Source organism: Diceros bicornis, chromosome 17, assembly GCF_020826845.1.
Source record: "Diceros bicornis minor isolate mBicDic1 chromosome 17, mDicBic1.mat.cur, whole genome shotgun sequence".
NCBI classification, from domain to species: Eukaryota; Metazoa; Chordata; class Mammalia; order Perissodactyla; family Rhinocerotidae; genus Diceros; species Diceros bicornis.
In genome coordinates this window covers 7,653,869-7,673,282 of record NC_080756.1, presented here as the reverse complement: position 1 = coordinate 7,673,282, position 19,414 = coordinate 7,653,869, and the positions used below count along the sequence as shown (strand labels likewise).

Below are 19,414 nucleotides of genomic sequence, written 5' to 3'. Positions count from 1 at the left end.
CGTTCGGGCGTCTGTGGGAAAGAGGGAGGGGAGGCAGAAGTCGAGGACGGACGGGGCGGTGGCACCGCTCGAGCGGGAGCGGACCGGGGCCCCACGGCGGAGAGTTAGCGCCGGGCGGGCCGGGCCGAGGAGGCCGAGGCGAGCTGCTGGACGGGCGGGGGCCGGTGGGGGGCAGCAGACCACAGCAGCGCGCTCAGCCCGCCCCGGGGCCGACTCTTGTGCCGAGGCGCACCCCCCACCTTCCGGCTCTTTTGGTTTCGACTGCCGGCTGGGCGGGGCCGCGGGACGCCATTCCCACAATGCTCTGGGGCGTGCCGCCGCCGTCGCCGCCGCCTCCGCTGCCGCTAGTGGAAGAAGATGGCGGAAGGCGGAGCGGCGGATCTGGACATCCAGAGGTCTGACATCGCGGCTCTGCTCAAAACCTCGCTCCGGAAAGGGGACACCTGGTGAGGGAAAGGGGCTGAGGTGGCCGCGATGGCCCGAGGATGGTGGGGAGCAGGGCGGGAACTGCGGGCTGGTGTCTTTCGCTGGTGACAGGTGCGGGCAGGTCCGGCGGCGGCCGCTCTGGGCAGCAGGATTTTGGCCACTCCCGAAATGTGGGGGCAAAGATTGGACTCGAGATGAGGCCCGGGGTTGGTGGCCTGTCGGGGCGTGCTGAGAGGCTTGCGGGGAGCGGCGGCGGCGGCTCCTGCGGTTCTCCCCGTCCTCCTTCCTCCGGAGTGCCGCTCCCACCCCGGGCCTTCCCGGACGATGGGCTTCAGCCGCTCGGCGTGAGTCCCTCAGGGTTTGACAGGTCCCGGTGCCGCGGCGGGTCACGGGCTCACCGGCTTCGCTCCTCCAGTCGTTTCCTTTGCCGGCCTCGTCGGCATCCAGCTTCCCTATTATTCGGATTCTTGTATTCTTCCGGGAGGCAGGCTGCAGGATGTTTGCGGCTCGTACTACACAGGTGGCATGTGTCAGGGCGCCACTTCAGGGAAAGAAATCCTAGTTTCCAGTTCCTTGTCAAAAGGAGGGAGAGGAGTAGGGAACCTCGGGCTGCTGAGCGATACCACGTGGTCTTGTGCTTTAGTGGAGGCTCGAGAGAAACCGGTAGCGTTTCTCCTGCAAGTGCAGTCCTTCCCTCCTGTTTGAGGGATAACGTAGGCCTGCAAAAAGTAGATAAGTCCGCTTGAGGCTTAAGTCTCTTGCCAGTATTCAAACTTGTAGAGTACCAAAGGATATACTTAAAATACTGAAGGAGATATGTGGAGATTTTAATACTTGTCGGCCGTATCAAGTGGTATCCGGAATAACTTCGATGTGTGAATATGTAACATAAAGGGAAGGTGCTCTATTAGGAAAGATAATGTGCCTCTTTGTTATAGTAAAAATTATTTTCCCTTCCCAGTGTCACCGTAACAGGGGTATATAGTTTACAGTATTTTGTCATGTACTCCAGTATGGCTTGGTGGAGAGAGCATAAGACTTAGACCTGAGTCAGGCCACCGTTCCAGCGCTTAACTTGCAGTATGACTTTGAGGAAAGTTAATTTAAATCATTGCACCTCGGTATCTTCATCTATGAAATGGACAATAATAATTTCATTATAGGGGTTTTATCTACATTCGGTGAAATATTCTAAAAGATTTTTCTATTTATCACATTAGATTTTAGTTACCTTCTTATCACCACCCTTTACTTCTAGAAAAATGCCCTGGGATTGGGATAATTTTCAAGTAAGCTAGTAGATGGCAGACTTGGGACTTGAATTGAAGTACTTTGATCTAAGTCTTGGTACTTTTTTCCCCACTTCATTAGGCTGCATACTATGTTTATATGATAAAAATCTCTAAGGGTGTAAGCATATACTTCTTGCATTACAGCAAAAAATATGATTTAATAATCGTTATTGTTCATATTGGAGTGTTCCTAAGATGTTTGTTACTGTGGGGAAATTGGACATTTCCTATGACATTTATGTTTACGACACATGTTTATGTTGGCCTGTGGGTTGTTAAAGAGGAAATCAACTCCTGCTTCCTATTGTTTGTTAAAGAACACTTAAAAATTCCTAATTCACCTACCCTATTAACACCTCATGAAAAGACAAATGTGGATTTCCATAAAATAGAAACCTGTAAGTTTAAATCTGGGTATGATTTATATGGATATTGCTTCTCTCTAATGTTATGTTTTTGGTATACTGAGTAATAATTGGTGTTGTTAACATTACAGGATGATAGGAGCAATTTGTGTATTGTCGGCATTAAACTTTGTAAAGTTTGGTATTTTTCAAATGAAAGTCTTTTCGCTTTTTGACAGAGTTACTGTAAATCATTTTAAAGATCTATTTTAGAGATTAAGTAAATACAGGAAGTCCGTAAATTTGAGTGATTTCAGTGCTTTCATTTTAAAGAAAAGGAAACTGAGGCTCAGATATTTATGTAACAGCAGAATGTGCAAATTTTTACCCTCACGCTGATTTCCCCTCCTATTTAAAGGGAAAAAGAAAGCAGGAATGAGATGGTACTGGTGAGTTGGAGAAACCAGTTTGGTTTATATGTGAGCCACTTGCAATTAGCAGGTGAAACTAGTCGAAAAAGGAAATAGTGTAGAGTAAAAGTTTGATTCACAGTTTTAAGGAAAGTAATTTGGTAACTACAAATTTGACAGTGTCTTCATGTGTACAGAACTGGTAAAAATATTTAATAATTTGGTTGTTGAGCTCATGTTTTTGGAACTCTTTAAAAAGTTATTTCTCTTTTTAACGTCTTTAAAAAAAGTCTCTGGATTAGTCATTTCTGGGTCTTTTGGCAAATCCTATCTGTTATTTTATAGCTGAAATGGGTCATATGCAAATGGAACATTGTCTTGGTATATATATATACACGTATATATAAAACCATCTTGGAAAGACTGATTGGTCTATTTAAAAAACTGGTAGGTTGACCATAAGTTTACTCTTGGAAGTTTAATACTGATGTTTTAATGTTATAGTAAAATGCATTAAAATGAATAAATTTCATTAATTAGTTTGTGAGCACTTTTCAAATAAGGACTGTCTTGTAGTACTCTGGTAACTAACTCTAACATCTAGGCAAGGGTAAAAATTTGATTCTGCATGAATATTAGAGTTTCTGTTTATTTGTAAATAGTGAATGATTTTTAGCTGCAAACTGACTTTCTAGAGATAAAAATAAGTTACAAAGTCTGAGATGAGGAAGAACAAACTTTATGATATGCTTGGTACTAGATTTCATGGTGACAGAAAAGTCAAAACTGAGGCAAGAGAGTTATACCTCTTAAAAAGGTGAGGTATGAAAGTAACACTGATCTCCATTAGAAAGAGTAAAGCAGTACTCGTGTGATGCTGTTTCTTGATCTGTGTTTCAACTCCAAGGAGAGATTCAGAAAACCATGAACAAGATTGTTAGAATTTAGGAACTACAGAAAAAGAATCAAGGAACTAGAATTGTTTAGTTTAGGATTAATGAAAGATAACTTAATCTTCAAATAACATGGTTCTTTCTCTTGATGAGACAAAAGGAGAATTTGTTTAAAGTACATTACATGTAAGTATATCAGGGATAGAGGAACCTATTTAAGGGGATAGTAGTTAAATGAGTTACAAAGACGAGTTGTGGGTTATGGACTACTGTCTTTGGAGATTTCTTTTAAAATAGACCTATTATGAGTAAATAAACGGATAACTACAAATCATCAAAATCACTGCTTTGTTTCCCTATTTTTATTAAATGTTATTCATCTACCAATCATTTTCACTAATTTTTATGTGCAAGTATATTCAATGGTAACACATAGCTAACTTTACAAATTAAATTTTGTGTGCCATTTTTGTATAAACCCTAATAACTCTAATAGGTTTAAGGTAGCTTGGGAGAGTAACTTTTATTTGTATTTAGAGTCATTTAAAATGTGTATAATGTTTTTGTTTCAATAAATTGCCAAGAAATAGTCCATAAGATCAGTGAGCTTTTTAGATAGGAGACACTGATTTCAGTTTTAAAGCTTTCCTTCCATTCCTACTTTTTTACTTAGAAATCTTTGAGACTTTGTTTTATGTGGCCTCTTATGTCTGTGCAACTTTGATTCACACTAACAGAAAATAACCGTATAATCACAAATCAGTTAATGATGTAAAGGGACACTATTGATCAATATGAACTCCAAATTGTTTGGTATATACTTGCTAAAGAAATTTTTACATTACTACTACTGTTAAAATTAATTTTAGTTGTGCCAAAGTGTTTACCACTAAAACAGGGTATATGTTACATCATTTGCAGGAAATGAAACCAGAAAGCAAAACTGTTTTTTAATGTTGGTAAATTCGTGAAAATAAGGACAGAAATAGTGACATTAAAGCATATTTTTCACACTTTAGTTGCTTAAAATCTAGAAAAGCAACTTTTCTCTATTTGAGCTTTTCTATAAGTTTTTGAATCACTTCTAAATTGTTAGTAAATCCAAGATTAACGTGCCCTTTTTGGCCAAGAAGATGCAGAGCTTTAGTCAGTGATTTCATTTGTCTGTTTAGTAACATTCAGGCTTAATTTTTTTCTAAATCATCTCATTTTCCCATTAGCATGCAAGGTATTAAATAAGTGGTTTTTTTACAGAATAGTTTTGTGACACTTATTAATCTTGCACATAAGTGTAATAGGAAAAAATTACTTTGTCAGACAGTGACCTATATTACATTTAATAACCCTATGTGCTGGGTACTGTTTTAAGTACTTACATATGTTAACTTATTTACTCATCACCACTATTCTGGGGCACTAGAATGTGAATGTACTGTGATTCACATTTGACATAATAGGAATCCTAGGCTCAGAGAGGTGTTCACACAGTGGTATATCTGGGATTTGAACTCAAGCAGTCTGGGGCTTTAATTCAAACCCTAAAAATCACTGTACTACACTGCCTCTTATTTTAAAGATGCGTTTTAAAATGTAGTTGCACTTTAAAAAGAAAAAAATGGACATTTTTTCCTTTAAATGGAGTCTATTTTATATTTAGCGGCAGAATTCTACCATTTTATCCCACACGTCTCTTATGACTGTTCAGTTTAGATATGATAGACTATGTAGAAGATTTTAACATCTTGCTTCTGGAAATTAAAATATGTTTAAAGATTAATAGGTGATTAACTGAATATGTAGAATAAATGTTATTTTGATCCAAAAGTACATTTAAACAAAGGAAACTGGGATCACTTATTGTTGAAATTTTGGATTTTAATTGTTTATTGGTGGTCATAAGGTTTTATTAGAGGCCATATGGCTCCTTCTGATATGGTTTTACAGAAATAACACATCAAGCAGGTAGTAAGAGCTTGTAGGATATTTTGGTTTAGTACTTTGCCCTTATTTTAAAAGTGTTGGTTTATAGTAAGCTACAAATACATAAGGCTTTTTTTTTTGAACTATGACTCCATAGGAACAGCTCAGCCCAGAAAATGCAAATATGAATGTTTGGTATTTTATGTTCCATGTTTACCAGCTGATTTTTTTTCTGTTTTTTTTTAAATAACTTTTACATTTTCAAAGTCAACATTTGAATTAAGACAGTGGAAGGTACATAACCGTATTGATACCTCTTTAACATCTTCCTGAAAACTAACAGTCCGAATAGCATCCCTGCTAAAAGAACAATCAGTGTTGCCATCTGAGTCATTAGATATATCCATTTTATTACATGAGTTTAGAGTGATGTTTGTTTTCCTAACTTTGAGAATCACTTCATTAATAAGCCACAATTATTGATAAAAGTGAATTGAATCCATCAGGTATATTGACAGTGAGAGAAGGGGAAGGTTAAGAATGACAAATGAAGGCGTTTACATGCATTATCTGATTAGATACTCAAAATAAGGATCAAAGTATGTTTTTGTATTCCTTTCTTATAGATAGGGAATCTGAACTCAGAGAAATCAGTTGGTTTGCATGTGGTGTGCAGGTGTAATACTACCACTAGTAAGCATGTATTGAAAGCTCACTCTATGCCAGCCACTATTCTAAATGCTTTATACTTGTGCAACTTGGAAGTAAGTGCTCTTATTTACCTCATTTTACAGGTGTTTGATAATTTCAGAGCTCTTAAATATCTGGTTTATAATGATTTAAAATACTAGATACTATCAATATCTCCTTAGTATTAAAAATGTTTTATGCTGTCACTATTCAAAGGTAATTCAAACAGTATTTCATTAACTCCTTAAACCATTAAACTATTCCTTCTTAGTCCCCATACATAATTTTTCAACAATTACTAGTTTTTTCTTCTTCCCTGAATAATGTTAGTTCAGTTTGTGCCTTTTATTTTCATTTCCTCAGTAACCACTGTAATTCATACTCTGTATCTTATATTTACTCCCTGCAGTCATTTCTCCAGATTCTTTCTCCATCTGTTCTTTGAACAAGGGAATGTAGTTCCTTTCAATTTTATCATTCAGTTTACACAGAAGTCACTGCTAAAGAAACCTGGAATAAGACTGGTAGTAAGTAACCTCAATTTTGCATAGAGATTAAAATGACATATCTGAGGGAATGATCAAGAGTGGCTCCTCAAAAAGAAGTAAAGAAGCTCAGATTGTGATATAAGGCAGAAAACCTTTGTAGAATTAATCTGTATTTGGTTATGCCTAGAACACTTTTAGTGTTATGCCTTGAACACTTTGAGAACACAAAGGAAGGTAATGACTACTTTTTCTTCTCCATGAGGAGGAGAGCTAAGAATGCTGACTGTCCCTTCCACTCTCCTCTTCACTTTGAGAAGATCCGGATATTAGTGTGATAATTCCTTACTGTTAGGTAATATCTCTGAGGCCAGGCTATTCTAGTTTTAGAGAACCAGTTAAATCAAAACCTGGGAGCATTAGAGACAAAATTAACTTCTTGAGTGAAAAGAGCATAGAGTTCCTTTAATAAAAAACAGAAAGATTAAGAATGATAAGGGTGAAATGATTGTGGTAAAAGAGACCTGATAATTTGGGTTGCTTTATATTATCTAGCAATGTGTTTTAACAGCTTGACAAAGTTTAACAGTTTGATCAAGAGACTTGTCTTTGATATAGATGAAAAATTTATATTTGTAAATTTGAATGGATTTCAGGCTGAAGAAACTTTTGATTCTCAGGAGAGGTGTAGCTAAGTAGTTATATGTACCATATAGTTATGGCTATGATTGTGGAAATTACCATTCATTTACCATGTTAAGAGTTTTTTACAGATACAGAAACTAAAGAACAGAGTTAAGTGTACCTGGTTACACAGTCACTTAGTGGCAGATCAGAGAGTCTAACTAGGCAGTCAACTGTGAAGCCTGCATTTTAAACTGTACTGGCTGCCTATGACTGATAGATGCATACTCATATTAGGGAAGCAGCATTTTGAGGGATGAATACTTGGAAGTATTAAAATCAAGAAGTGACACTTTTTCATCTTAGTAAAACACCATGTTCATCCCTTATCCATATGAGGAAGCTATAGAATTTTCTGGGTCTCTTTGGTTTAGATTCTAGTCTTAGCAGTCTCATTTCTAACTGATATAGCTCTGCTTTGATACAGATGGTGGTTCCCATTTCCTGCAAATTATTTGCTTATTCCTGCCTTATAGAATTTTACACATATCATTCGTATTATTTCAAGTACATTTTACTTGTTCCTGACTTTCACTTACTTCAAAACCTAGCTTGAAACCAATCTCTGTAAAATCATCCCTAATAATCCCGTCCAGATCTATGGCCTTGCCACTTTTTTTTTTAAAAAAAAGAACAGCTTTATTGTGATATAATTTACATATTGTACAATTTGCCCGCCTAATGTGTACAATTCACTGGATTTGGGTATATTCACAGAGTTGTGCAACCATCACCACAATCAGTTTTGAAATATTTTTATCATCCGTAAGAGAAACTCCATACCTATTAACAGTCTCCTCCTGCCCCATTTCTCCCCATCCCTCTGCTCTCTAGGAAGCTAAAAAGCATCCTTTCTGTTCTATAGATTTGTCTATTCTGGATGTTTCATATAAATGGAATCATATAATATGTGTGATTTTTGTGTCTGGCTTCATTCACTTGACAGTGTTTTTTAGGTTCATCCATGTTGTAGTATGTATCGGTACTTCATTTCTTTTTATTGCTGAATAATATTACATTGTATAGATATACCACATTGAATTTATCTGTTCATCAGTTAATGGACGTTTGAGTTGTTTGCACTTTTTGGCCGTTATGAATAATCCTACTGTGAACATTTGTGTGCAAGTCTTTGTGTGGACATGAGTTTTTATTTCTCGGCTATATACGTAGGAGTGCGATTGTTGGGCCTCCTTGTTTAATTTTTTGAGGAACTGATAGAGTCTTTTCCAAAGCACCTGCACCATTTTACATGGCTGCCAGCAGCATGTGAAGGTTCCAATTTCTCCACTTGTCAGTGCTTGTGATTGTCTGTCTTTTTGATTATAGCCATCTTAGTAAATGTGAAGTGGTATCTCATGGTTTTGATTTGCGTTTCTTTAATAACTAATAAATGATGTACATCCTTTCATACATGCTTATTGGCTGTTTGTAAATCTTCTTTGGCTAAATGTCTGTCTAGATCCTTTGACCATTTTTTAATTGGTTGTCTTTCTATTATTGAGTTTTAAGAATTCTTTATATATTCTAGATAGGAATTCCTTATCAGATAGATGATTTGCAAAATTTTCTCCCATCCTGTGGGTTTTCTTTTCACTTTCACAGTCTTACTTGGCCTCCTTCCTGGATCTTTGTCTCTTAGTTTAGATGTAAAAAGAGGTCATAAAAATTAGTTCTCCTAACTGATGAATTTAATGTACAGAACAGAAAATAGGTTGGAAATGCTTGAAATCTAAAAATTAAGTTATAAAGGGATGATTAACCAAGCCATTGGCTTATTTGAAAGAACTTCATAGCTTTCTTTGGTGAAGTTTTACTGGAACAATGAAATTCTGAGTTTTAGTTTATGGTACTTAAAAAAAATTCAGTGAAATATCTGGCTTATAATGATTTAAAATACTAGATACTATCACTAACTCCTTTGGTATTAAAAATGGTTTTATGCCATCACTACTCAAATATAGTTTAAACAGTATTTCATTAAATGAGAACATCAGTCGTAGAGTGAATTAACACCCAGAATTATTTTTGCTGTTAATTCTGCAGAAGATAGTTATACATATTGCTCTGAGATTAAGTGTTATACATATTGTTCTGAGATTAAGTGTGCTACATTGGATTAGGGTGAAATTTGTGTGTATTTTCTCAGTTGTAAAAGAATGGCTGTCTTATGCCTGCTTTGCAGAGAAAAAGGTAGGATTTTAAAAATATAAACAATGTTACACTTATGTCAATATTAGGCGGTTAAGTGGGAACTGCTTATGTGAAAATTGTCAGCATAAACATGTACTAATCAAAAAAAGAAAAGCAAACACTACGCATTCACTAGCTCCCTGGTTTCCTAAATACGGATGTTGGGATTTCCTCATTCCCTGTACTGCTATTTTAAACTTCTATATATATCTAGGACTATTTCTGAATCATTTATTGATCTCTATATATCTTTCTTGAATTTGCTTCTAGTGTGTACAAAAACAGTAAACAACTTTTGAAACCCTCGTTTCTCCCACCACCATCAAAAAATTTTTTAAAAATCTGACCTTTTTAGTTCTTATAGTCGATTTTCTGATTTGATGACTGTCTTAAAATTGACTCAGATTTATTTTGGGTTCTAAAATTGACCCAGCTTCTTTCGAGCCATTGAAAATTATTCTGTCCAGACCACAATACAAATTGTCTTTCTTGATGCCTTCAGAATATTTAGCATCATACAGTTTAGACCTTTTTGAAGTATTCATACCATAACTTTAAGTAAGTTTTGGGTTTATTAAACATTTCACATGTATTTGATCCTCCCAGCAATCCTGTGAGATATTCCCAGTGGTCTTCATGAAATGTAAATCAGATCATATGTCTTTCCTGCTAAACATCTTTCAATGGCTTTCCATTGCATTTAGCATAAAATCCTTATTACCGTAAAAGCACTATATAGTCTGGCCCTGGTCTACCTCTCCAGCCTTATCTAGCATTTCTCCTCCTCTTGTCATAAACTCCAACCTCATTAATCAGCTCCTCCAATATACCCGACTCCCAGAGTTGTTCTGGCCCTAGCGCATGCTGTTCCTTCAGTCTTAGCTTTTCTTTCCTTACTCTTCCTGAAATAATTGCTATTCATATGCTAAAATGTTACTTTTTCAAAGAGGCTTTTCTTTAGTCTAAATAGGGACCCTTTTATATGCTTTCATAGCTCCCTGTTCTTTTCCTTCACAGCACTTACCACAATATTTTACTACATATCGTAATTACTTACTGTCTGTCTTCTCCACTGGACTCTGAATTCCGTAAACATAGAGACCTTGGCTATTTTGCTAACCACCTAATCATATGGAATAGCATATACATAGTAGATCTCCAATAAATATTTTTTGATGAATGAATTTCCATTCTAAGATGAACAATCTAAAGGTTTTAGTGCTGAGTAACTTTCCTCACAGCAAGAATGTCAGAAAGAGAATTTTGGTCTAGTACTTTTTCTATAGTAAATTTAGAATTAATATCTACTCAGGTCTGATTTCAGGAGATAAAAAAATTTATAAGCAAAAATAATCATGAAAAGGGGCCGGCCTGGTGGCGCAGCAGCTAAGTGCACGCGCTCTGCTTTGGCGGCCTCAGGTTCGCAGGTTCAGATCCCAGGCGCACACCGACACACTGCTTGTCAAGCCGTGTTGTGGCGGCATCCTGTATAAAGTAGAGGAAGATGGGCATGGATGTTAGCCCAGGGCCAGTCCTCCTCAGGAGAAAAGAGGAGGCTTGGCATCGGATGTTAGCTCAGGGCTGATCTTCCTCACACTCAAAAAAGTCATGAAAACTAATTGAGGTTGGGTGTGAAAAAAATTCATCAACAATTTAGTGTTTACCATAACTCTAGAAAACCTTGTAAAAGAAAGATAGTGTTTATTTTTTCGTGTAGTCTTAATTGATGTGAAAACATGATAAGTATTTCAGTTCTTATTTATAGCTTGATAATAACATTTTGATATCCTTTTGCTACTTCACTTTATAAAGAGAACCCCTACTATTTCATAAAGTGGGGAATATGGTGTATGATTTCACTAGGCATCTGTTACATCTTTAGGTCTTTGTTAAATAAATGGAATTTGAAGTAAAGGTTAATATAGTAGAAAGAGCATTGAGCTTTAGATTCTGAAAACTAGAATGCGTACTGAAAACAGGCCCTGCATACTCAGTAGTGTTGTGTGACCTTGGTAAGTCACATAACCTCTCTGAGTTTTGGTTTCCCCGTCAGCTAACTAAAAAGAGAAAGGAAAAAACAGTTACTCTAACAATAAACTAATGTGAAAACACTTTATACAAAAAACTTTATATAAATATAAAACATTTATATTCTGTTACGTGATATTAGAATTTTAATTTAAACAGGATTGACGTGATCATGTCTGTGTTTTTAAAATGTCTGTGGCAGCAGAGTGGAGGACAGATTAGAAGTGAGAAAACTTAAAGCAGAGGGACAAGTTGGGCAGCTCTTACAGTAATCTATGCTACTAAAAAATGGGAGGTACAGAACTAAAGTACTTTGCTAAGAATGAAGAGAGGGGCAGACTTGGTTACCAGATGTTGTGTGGTGAGAGAGAAATATAGGATAATATTCTGGTTTCTGGCTTGGAAAATTAAATTACTGATGACATCATTTATTAAAGGAATACTAGGGAAGGAGTACATATGAAAGTGAAGATAATTGACAATGTTTATGAAAGTACATATGAAAGTGTGAAGATGATGGTTGAAATGTCTATGAAACATACAAGTTGACATGGACCAGTAGGAATTGGAAATATGATTCAAGAACTTGAGGACTGGCCCTGGGATGCAGATTTTGGAATCATTGGTATGAATTACAGTATTGTTGGAGAGTAGGAACAGTGAGAGAAGAAGAAATTAGAGAGCAGCTCTGTGAAATACTAACATTTAAGTAGAGGAAAAAAAGGTTGTTAAAAAAAAAAAAGGGAGGGGCCCGGCCCAGTGGTGCAGCGGTGTGCGCACTCCGCTGCGGCGGCCCAGGGTTCGCCGGTTCGGATCCCGGGCGCGCACCGACGCACCACTTGTTGAGCCATGCTGTGGCGGCGTCCCATATAAAGTAGAGGAAGATGGGCATGGATGTTAGCCCAGGGCCAGTCTTCCTCAGCAAAAAAAAAAAGAGGAGGATTGGCATTGGATGTTAGCTCAGGGCTGGTCCTCCTCACCAAAAAAAAAAAAAAAAATCCTTCCCCTCAAAAAAAGGAGAGTCACAGAGTTAAATGTAAAAAGGATTGAGAAGGTACATAAAATTATAGATCCTTTGGATTTGTTAGGGTGATGATTGGTGACTTTGTGAGAACCTTTTTGAGGGCCTTTGGGGTAGGAAGACCTATTGTGCTAGGTTGAAGAGTAAGTCAGGATTGAGGAAGGAGAAGCTTCGCTGCAAGGACAAGTCAGAAAAATGGGAGTAGATAGAGGAGGAAATGAGTATGTGAATTGGGAGGTGATGTGGGGGGGGGGAGGAAAAGAACTGGCCCTTTTTATATGCTAAGTGGGAAGAAAAACAAGAGAAAAGATAGAAGGAGAAACAAGGGGGTAGGGCCTGTTAATGGAGTTAGTCTTCAAGGAGGCAGAAGGAAATTAGATCCAAAGCTATAGGAACAAAAATTATTCACCTTGGATTTAAGGAAGGTTACATCTTCCACTGATGTATAAGGGAATCAGGTATGGAACAAAGGAGTTGGACAGAAAGTTGAGGCTTCTAACTTCCTTGAAAAGTAGGCAACAAGGTTGTCTATTTAACCTGGTTTGAAATAATTATTGGAAATAGAGAAGGCTATACTGGAGACATGCTGGAGGATTGCGGGTCATCTGTGAAGGACTTGAGAGATTGAAGACCGTAGATCTTTAATCTCCATGAGATTTTCTTTAGTAAATTTTGAACCCGGATAATATTAACATTATGATAAAAATTTTCATATTGATGTACTAGTGTGTGAGAATCATGGGTAATGACCAAGTGTGAGGCAGTCTCATAAAATCCCTTGTAATCCACTGATACAGAGGGAATGACAGTGATTAAGCCCCAGCCAGAGGCCTCAACCATAAATAAAGTGACCTTGATCATATTTTGGTATATTCACTTCATAGCTTTTTATATGGGAACACAGCCAGATGGCTCAGTTATTATTCAGAAATATTTCACCTTCAGTCTCATCTATAAGCTGTAGACTCCTTTATGCAAGAAACTTTGTGCTTTGTGTAATAAACAGATCAATTAATTACCGCTCTGTACTTTGGGCTATGTAGATGTTTGCACATTAGCATTTAGATGAATTTTAGATGGTTGCAAGTTTATAGTTTAATGTAATATTTGATACTGAAGCTTGATCAAATTAAAATCAGTATGTATGTCAGTTTTAGGATTTTTTGATTGATTTGCTTATATTATCTTCCCAGATATCAAGGGTAATAATCTGTACTTTCTGTACTTGATGTGTTTTTCTTTTCTTATGAGATGTCACCCAATCATTTTTACTTTTCTGGCTTGCTTACTGGTTGCTCTAGTTACCAAAAGGAAATAATTTCTTGAAAATGAATACATTACTATATATCAGAATCATAATTTGATAAACTTAGAAACAAATCAGGCTTTTCCAAAGAAAATTCTTCAAATCTTATGTTAATTTTTTATTAAAATTTAATGCAAATTCATCTCTTTGGAAGAGATAATATAAAAGACAAATATGAGATAAATATAAAATTATTAATTTCTTTCAAAAATAGTAGTAAAACTATGCATTTTATACATTTTGCTGTACATATTTTTCATCTTGTTTTTATGCTTGAAATTTCATTTGTTGACTGTCACTTTATCAGTTTTGTTGGCCTCAACATTATTCGTAGTCTGTACATTTGACTCTACTTCATTTTTGTGCGTGTATATGAAGATGTATAAACATAGAAACTACTATTCTATATTAAATAGAAAACATATTAATCATATTTAATATAGTATCTCAGGAAGACAGAAGAGTACAAAGAGAAATATAACAAAACACCTGTGTATACCCCTCTTAGTTTAAAAAACTAAAACATACAGATACAGTTGAATCTCCCTGTATATGTTTCCCTAATCCCATCCCTTCCCTCCCTTGCCAGAGGGAACCACCATTCTGAAATTGATTTTTATTATTCTCTTTATTTATACTTTTAATATATATGTACGGGTCTTTAAATAGTCTGTATTATTTGTGTTGTGTTTTAAAATTTTCTGTAGTTGCACTGTGTGCATATCTATCTTATCTTAATATATTTGTGTTATATTACATGTATCCTTTTACAGCTTGTTTTTTGCTGTTGTTCGACATTGTAGTTTTGAGATTTATCCATGTTAATACATGTTAGTTGTATTTTTTATTTCAATTTTTGTGTAGTATTTCTTGGTATGAATAATGGATATTAGATTTTTTTCTAGTTTTTCATTCTTACAAATTATGCTGTAGTATATATTTGTATAGTTGTATTCTTGTGATTATGTGTGAGAGTTTCTGTAGGGGTAAACTTAGCAATGGCAATACACGATTGTATGGTGAGCACATCTTCATCTTTAAAAGATGTTGCCAAATAATTCTCCAAAGTGAAGGTTCTAGTTTACACCCCTATTGGCAGAATATGAGTTCCTGTTACTACACATCTTCTCCACACTTAATATTGTTGACACATGTGCATGTGCTGTGTGTTCACCAGTTTCATGGGAATAATATGATATGGTATTAATTTGTATTTTTCTGTTGCTAATGAGATTGAGCATCTTCTCATATGTATAGAGGCCATTCTGATTTCCTGTTCTGTGAATTGCCCCTTTTTTTCTTTTCTCTTTCTTTTTTTTTTTAAATTAACTTAAAGGAGTTCTTCATGTATTCTCATCCTTTGTTGATTATATGCATGTAAGTATCTTCCCTAGTCTGTATCTTATCTCTTTTCTTGATTGTGTCTTTGTTGAACAAAAGCTTTTCATTTTAACTTTGGCAAGTTTGTCAACCTTTATCTTTAAGATTTTTTGCTTTTCGTCTCAACTCTTCCTATAGTCTAAGGTAACAAGGATTTTATCCTATATCTTTTTAAATAATTATACTTTTGCTTTCATATTTATGTTTTTAATCCAACTATAATTTATTTATTTATTTTGCGAGGAAGATCAGCCCTGAGCTAACATCTGATGCCGATCCTCCTCTTTTTTGCCCTGGGCTAACATCCATGCCCATCTTCCTCTGCTTTATATGGTGCGCCACCCCATATAAAGTGGTGGCTTGACAAGTGGTGCATTGGTGTGTGCTGGGATAACCGCTGCGCCACTGGGCCGGCCCCTATAATTTATTTTTGTACAGTTAGTTCTGCTGTAATAGCATGTGTTCCTAAAAATCACCATGCTATATGCAAAATCATGCAATAAAAACCACAGGGCGTATGTGGGAAAAATGGGGTTGCAGCACAACACTCAAAAAAATTTTGTCAGTGACACATTTAAAAAAAAGATATTTAATAAAAATGGTAACACAGTTTTACATATAGTAAATTGTTAAGAAATACATAAATACCACAATAAATATGACATTTTTCTTTTGAAAAAGATGAAGTTTGCTTGTGAAAGTGAGATTCAGAAGAGTTGCGGCTTCTGAGTTATTTTGAAGAGGTGGAACGTTATTTGCAATCTGCCAAGAAGTTATAACAGCAGATGTGGAAAATATGGCTCGTAACACATGTGGTGAATTTAGGTAGATGTTTGAAGTGTATGCGTGTTTTGTGCATACCTCTGCAGCTCAGTATAGCTGGGTAGTTTTTTACATTCAACTAGTGTTTGTTTCCGAGTTTGGACTAGGGTGAAGCAAGCAAGGCACCTAGGGCCTACAATTTAAGGAAGTACTCCCTGTTAGGGTCCCTAGGCATCTCACTTGCCTCACTCTAGTCCTGGGCCTGCTTGTGGATGAAGTAGTGCTTAAGCATACACTGAAATTTGTGTTACTGTCCCCTAATAGATCAGGCGTGTTTAACATGTCAAGTCTTCAAAGCAAGTGTTAGAGTAGACCTGACTGCATATGTGAGGTAGAGCTCTAGTTAATTTTTTCCCATATACATCACCAGATCTTTCCTCACTAGTTTGTTTGTGTTTTTTTTTTTGTATAATTTTATTTATTTTTCCCCCAAAGCCCCAGTAGATAGTTGTATGTCATAGCTGCACATCCTTCTAGTTGCTGTATGTGGGACACGGCCTCAGCATGGCCGGAGAAGCAGTGCGTCGGTACGCGCCCAGGATCCGAACCCGGGCTGCTGCTAGCAGCGGAGCATGTGCACTTAACCACTAAGCCACTGAGCCAGCCCTTTCCTCACTAGTTTGTAATGATGCTTTTGGCGTATGTCATAGTACCACGTATACATCAGTCTAATTCTTGTTTCTTTGTGCCGTTTTCGTTGGTCTTTTTCCTTCTCCAGATGCCAGTATCACATTTTCTTAATTGCAGGTCTGGAACTAACTTTGTAACCTTGGGCAAGTTAATTTCTGTGTCCCTATGAAATTATAATAGTGCCTACCTCATTGGGTAGTTAAGAGAAAATGAGCCAATATATTAAAGTGCTTAGAAGTATGGGCCTGGCCCAAGGGTACAATTCAAATGTTAGTTATTTTGTTATTATTAAAAGTAATTTCTACAATTTAATAAAGAGTCTTGATATCTGGGAGATTGAGATTGCCATCTTGTTTTTCCTTTTCCAAACTGTCTGAGAGGAAACAGGGAGAGGCTTGTGGAAAGATTCCTTGAGAAAGTGACATTTAGGCTATCTGAAAGATGATAGAAGTTAACTAGGTGTTGAGAGCAATAGGAAAATATTCTGGACGGAAGGACCCATGAGAAAATGGTGTGTCCAGGAGCTGGAAGAAGTCTCTTGTAGCTAGATCTCAGCACGAAGAAAAATGGTACCAGCAGAGGCTAGAGAGGTAGGTAGGAGCAGATCATGCTAGACCTATTAGGCAATGTGAAGGATTTTAGACTTCATCCTAAAATCAAAGTTATAACTATTTGTAAAGACCGATATTTCATGGCTTTTATTCTTAGACCTGTGAGAAAGAATAAAAGGCATGAAATATCAATCTTTACAAATAGTTATAACTATTCAAAAAAGAATCTCGGAGGCTCAAATTGGGCCCATCTGGACCCTATTAGCATACCAAGGATTAAAAGTGCTGCTGAGAATGGATAAATTCAGATCTTTGTTCACTTATTTGTAATCTTAGTGAGCTATTGATTCTGTTCTAGGCTTTTATCAGTTCAGATTGAGAATCTTGGGTTTTGGCAGATTCATAGATTAGGAGTAGAGTTTTTAGAGTACAGTAAATCTATGTAAATGTCTTGGAATAAAATTTTTTCATTTATTTGTCCACTTCATCTCATATTATTGTCTTTCGTGGGAACACCTGAGAAAACTACACATTATTTCTGTAATAGATGCTCCTATTTTTTCTGCTTCCCTCATGTTTCATTACCACAGGATTCTACAGGTGAGATATAGGTGGCTTGTAATAGAAATAAGATGTCCTTTTTCTATTGAAGGTAGTGTTGGAAGCAGTTAAATATTCATCAGATGGGAGCGTCTCCTCTCATAGTAGTATCATTGTACAGAAAGTAGTCACTCAAGATCTAGGAAAGAGACTTGAACTAGAAATGTTATGGCAGCAGATGAAAACTGCCCAGTACAGACCTCCACTGTAACTGTAAAGTTGTATTAAGTACTTTGGGAGATAAAACCCCATCTTTCAGAAATACCTTTTAGGTAAATATAAATAGAATTTTGATAGTATTCCACAAATAGTTTTGAATGTAAGTTTTGTAAATGACATTCTTAATTACATTATTATTATTAATCTATGAGTTCAACACATTTCCAGTCAAAATCTTAATTGGGTTTTTTTGTGAAACTTGATAAACTGATTCTAAAATTGATATGGAAGAGCAGATGGCCAAAGATGGTTAACACAGTTTGCAGCAAGAAGCTGGGAAACTTGTCACCATGCTGACGAGAAATGAATCCTAGGCATTTGAAAATAAGATGAATATAGTTTCAGTAATGCTTATGGTGCTTGGTGTATCACACTTTTGAAATCAGTCAACAACCAATCCTGCTTGCCCCAGCAGATTTTACTCCTGCATGGAAGACAGTTGAAGACAGTATTGTTGTTGTTAACTTTTGTTGGTAAAGAAGCTAAGTGTTTTTGAAACTTTGATTATAGTTATTATAATCAATCTTGCAAACCTTTAATAATTGCTTTCTTTACCCCTAAAAAGATAGTAAAATATATAAAATTAACATACTGTACTTGTAAGGTTTTTGCAAAAGAATCATTTTTCTTATTTCTGTATATTTTACCATATTGCATTTTAAAATTTGTTTTGATTGATTCTTATGTTTACCATTTGAATTTTTGTTCAATTGACAAATATTTTGTTGAATAGCTATTACTTGCATTTTTAAAAAAATGCTAAGGATTTTTTTTTTTAATGTGCGTGTCAGTACTTGTTCTCCAGTGGTAGATATTTATAGAATAATAGAAATAATACTTTACACAAGTGAAATATTTTTCTTCCAAATATTGTGACATTACAGTTATTCTCAATAATCCTTTGAAGTTAGGCATGTGCTTTTACTATAAAATGAAATATCAAAAATAGATGGCTTTTCTGCTGTTCCTGTAGTTTCAGATATTTTCCTTTACTGGTTTTCTTTTCTTTTTTAGGTATCTAGTTGATAGTCGCTGGTTCAAACAGTGGAAAAAATATGTTGGCTTTGATAGTTGGGACAAATACCAGATGGGAGATCAAAATGTATATCCTGGACCCATTGATAACTCTGGACTTCTCAAAGGTATTATTTCCTTCTTTCAGTCAGGTTGTAAATGTGTTCATTTCAATATGTTATAGTCAATATATATAATATGGAAAATGTTAATGTAAGTAAATTGATAGATTAGAAATTTCTTTGTTATATATTTGACCTAATGAACTCAAATTATTCTGTCATAATTAGTTATTATTCTATATCACAAGTTTGGTTTTTCATTTATGATATAATAAGGGTTTATTATTGTTTAAACCTTTAAATGAAGAATGTAAATTAGATAGCACTATCTTATTATTTGGAGGAAATGCTGTATTGTATATTGCTTTTCCTAATGGACACATGACTTTTATTTTTAAGTTGATCACTGGTATATGTTTACATTCTTGGACTTTTGCTTTAATC

The 19,414-nt window shown here is 35.9% G+C and overlaps 1 protein-coding gene across 7 annotated transcripts in view; it reads left to right on the top strand.

The window, feature by feature from the left end:
* The first annotated feature begins 247 nt into the window (after positions 1 to 247).
* USP15 (ubiquitin specific peptidase 15) overlaps positions 248 to 19,414 on the top strand; it is a 122,425-nt gene continuing 103,258 nt past the window's right edge. Inside the window, exons 1-2 of one of the 7 annotated variants that reach the window (XM_058557749.1) lie at positions 248 to 446; positions 18,909 to 19,036. In XM_058557749.1, coding sequence (XP_058413732.1) covers positions 358 to 446; positions 18,909 to 19,036 — 217 coding nt within the window. In that variant the 5' untranslated portion in view covers positions 248 to 357. The remainder of the gene's footprint in view (positions 447 to 18,908; positions 19,037 to 19,414) is intronic. The other 6 variants (XM_058557748.1, XM_058557746.1, XM_058557747.1 and 3 more) reach the window with 6 other exon arrangements.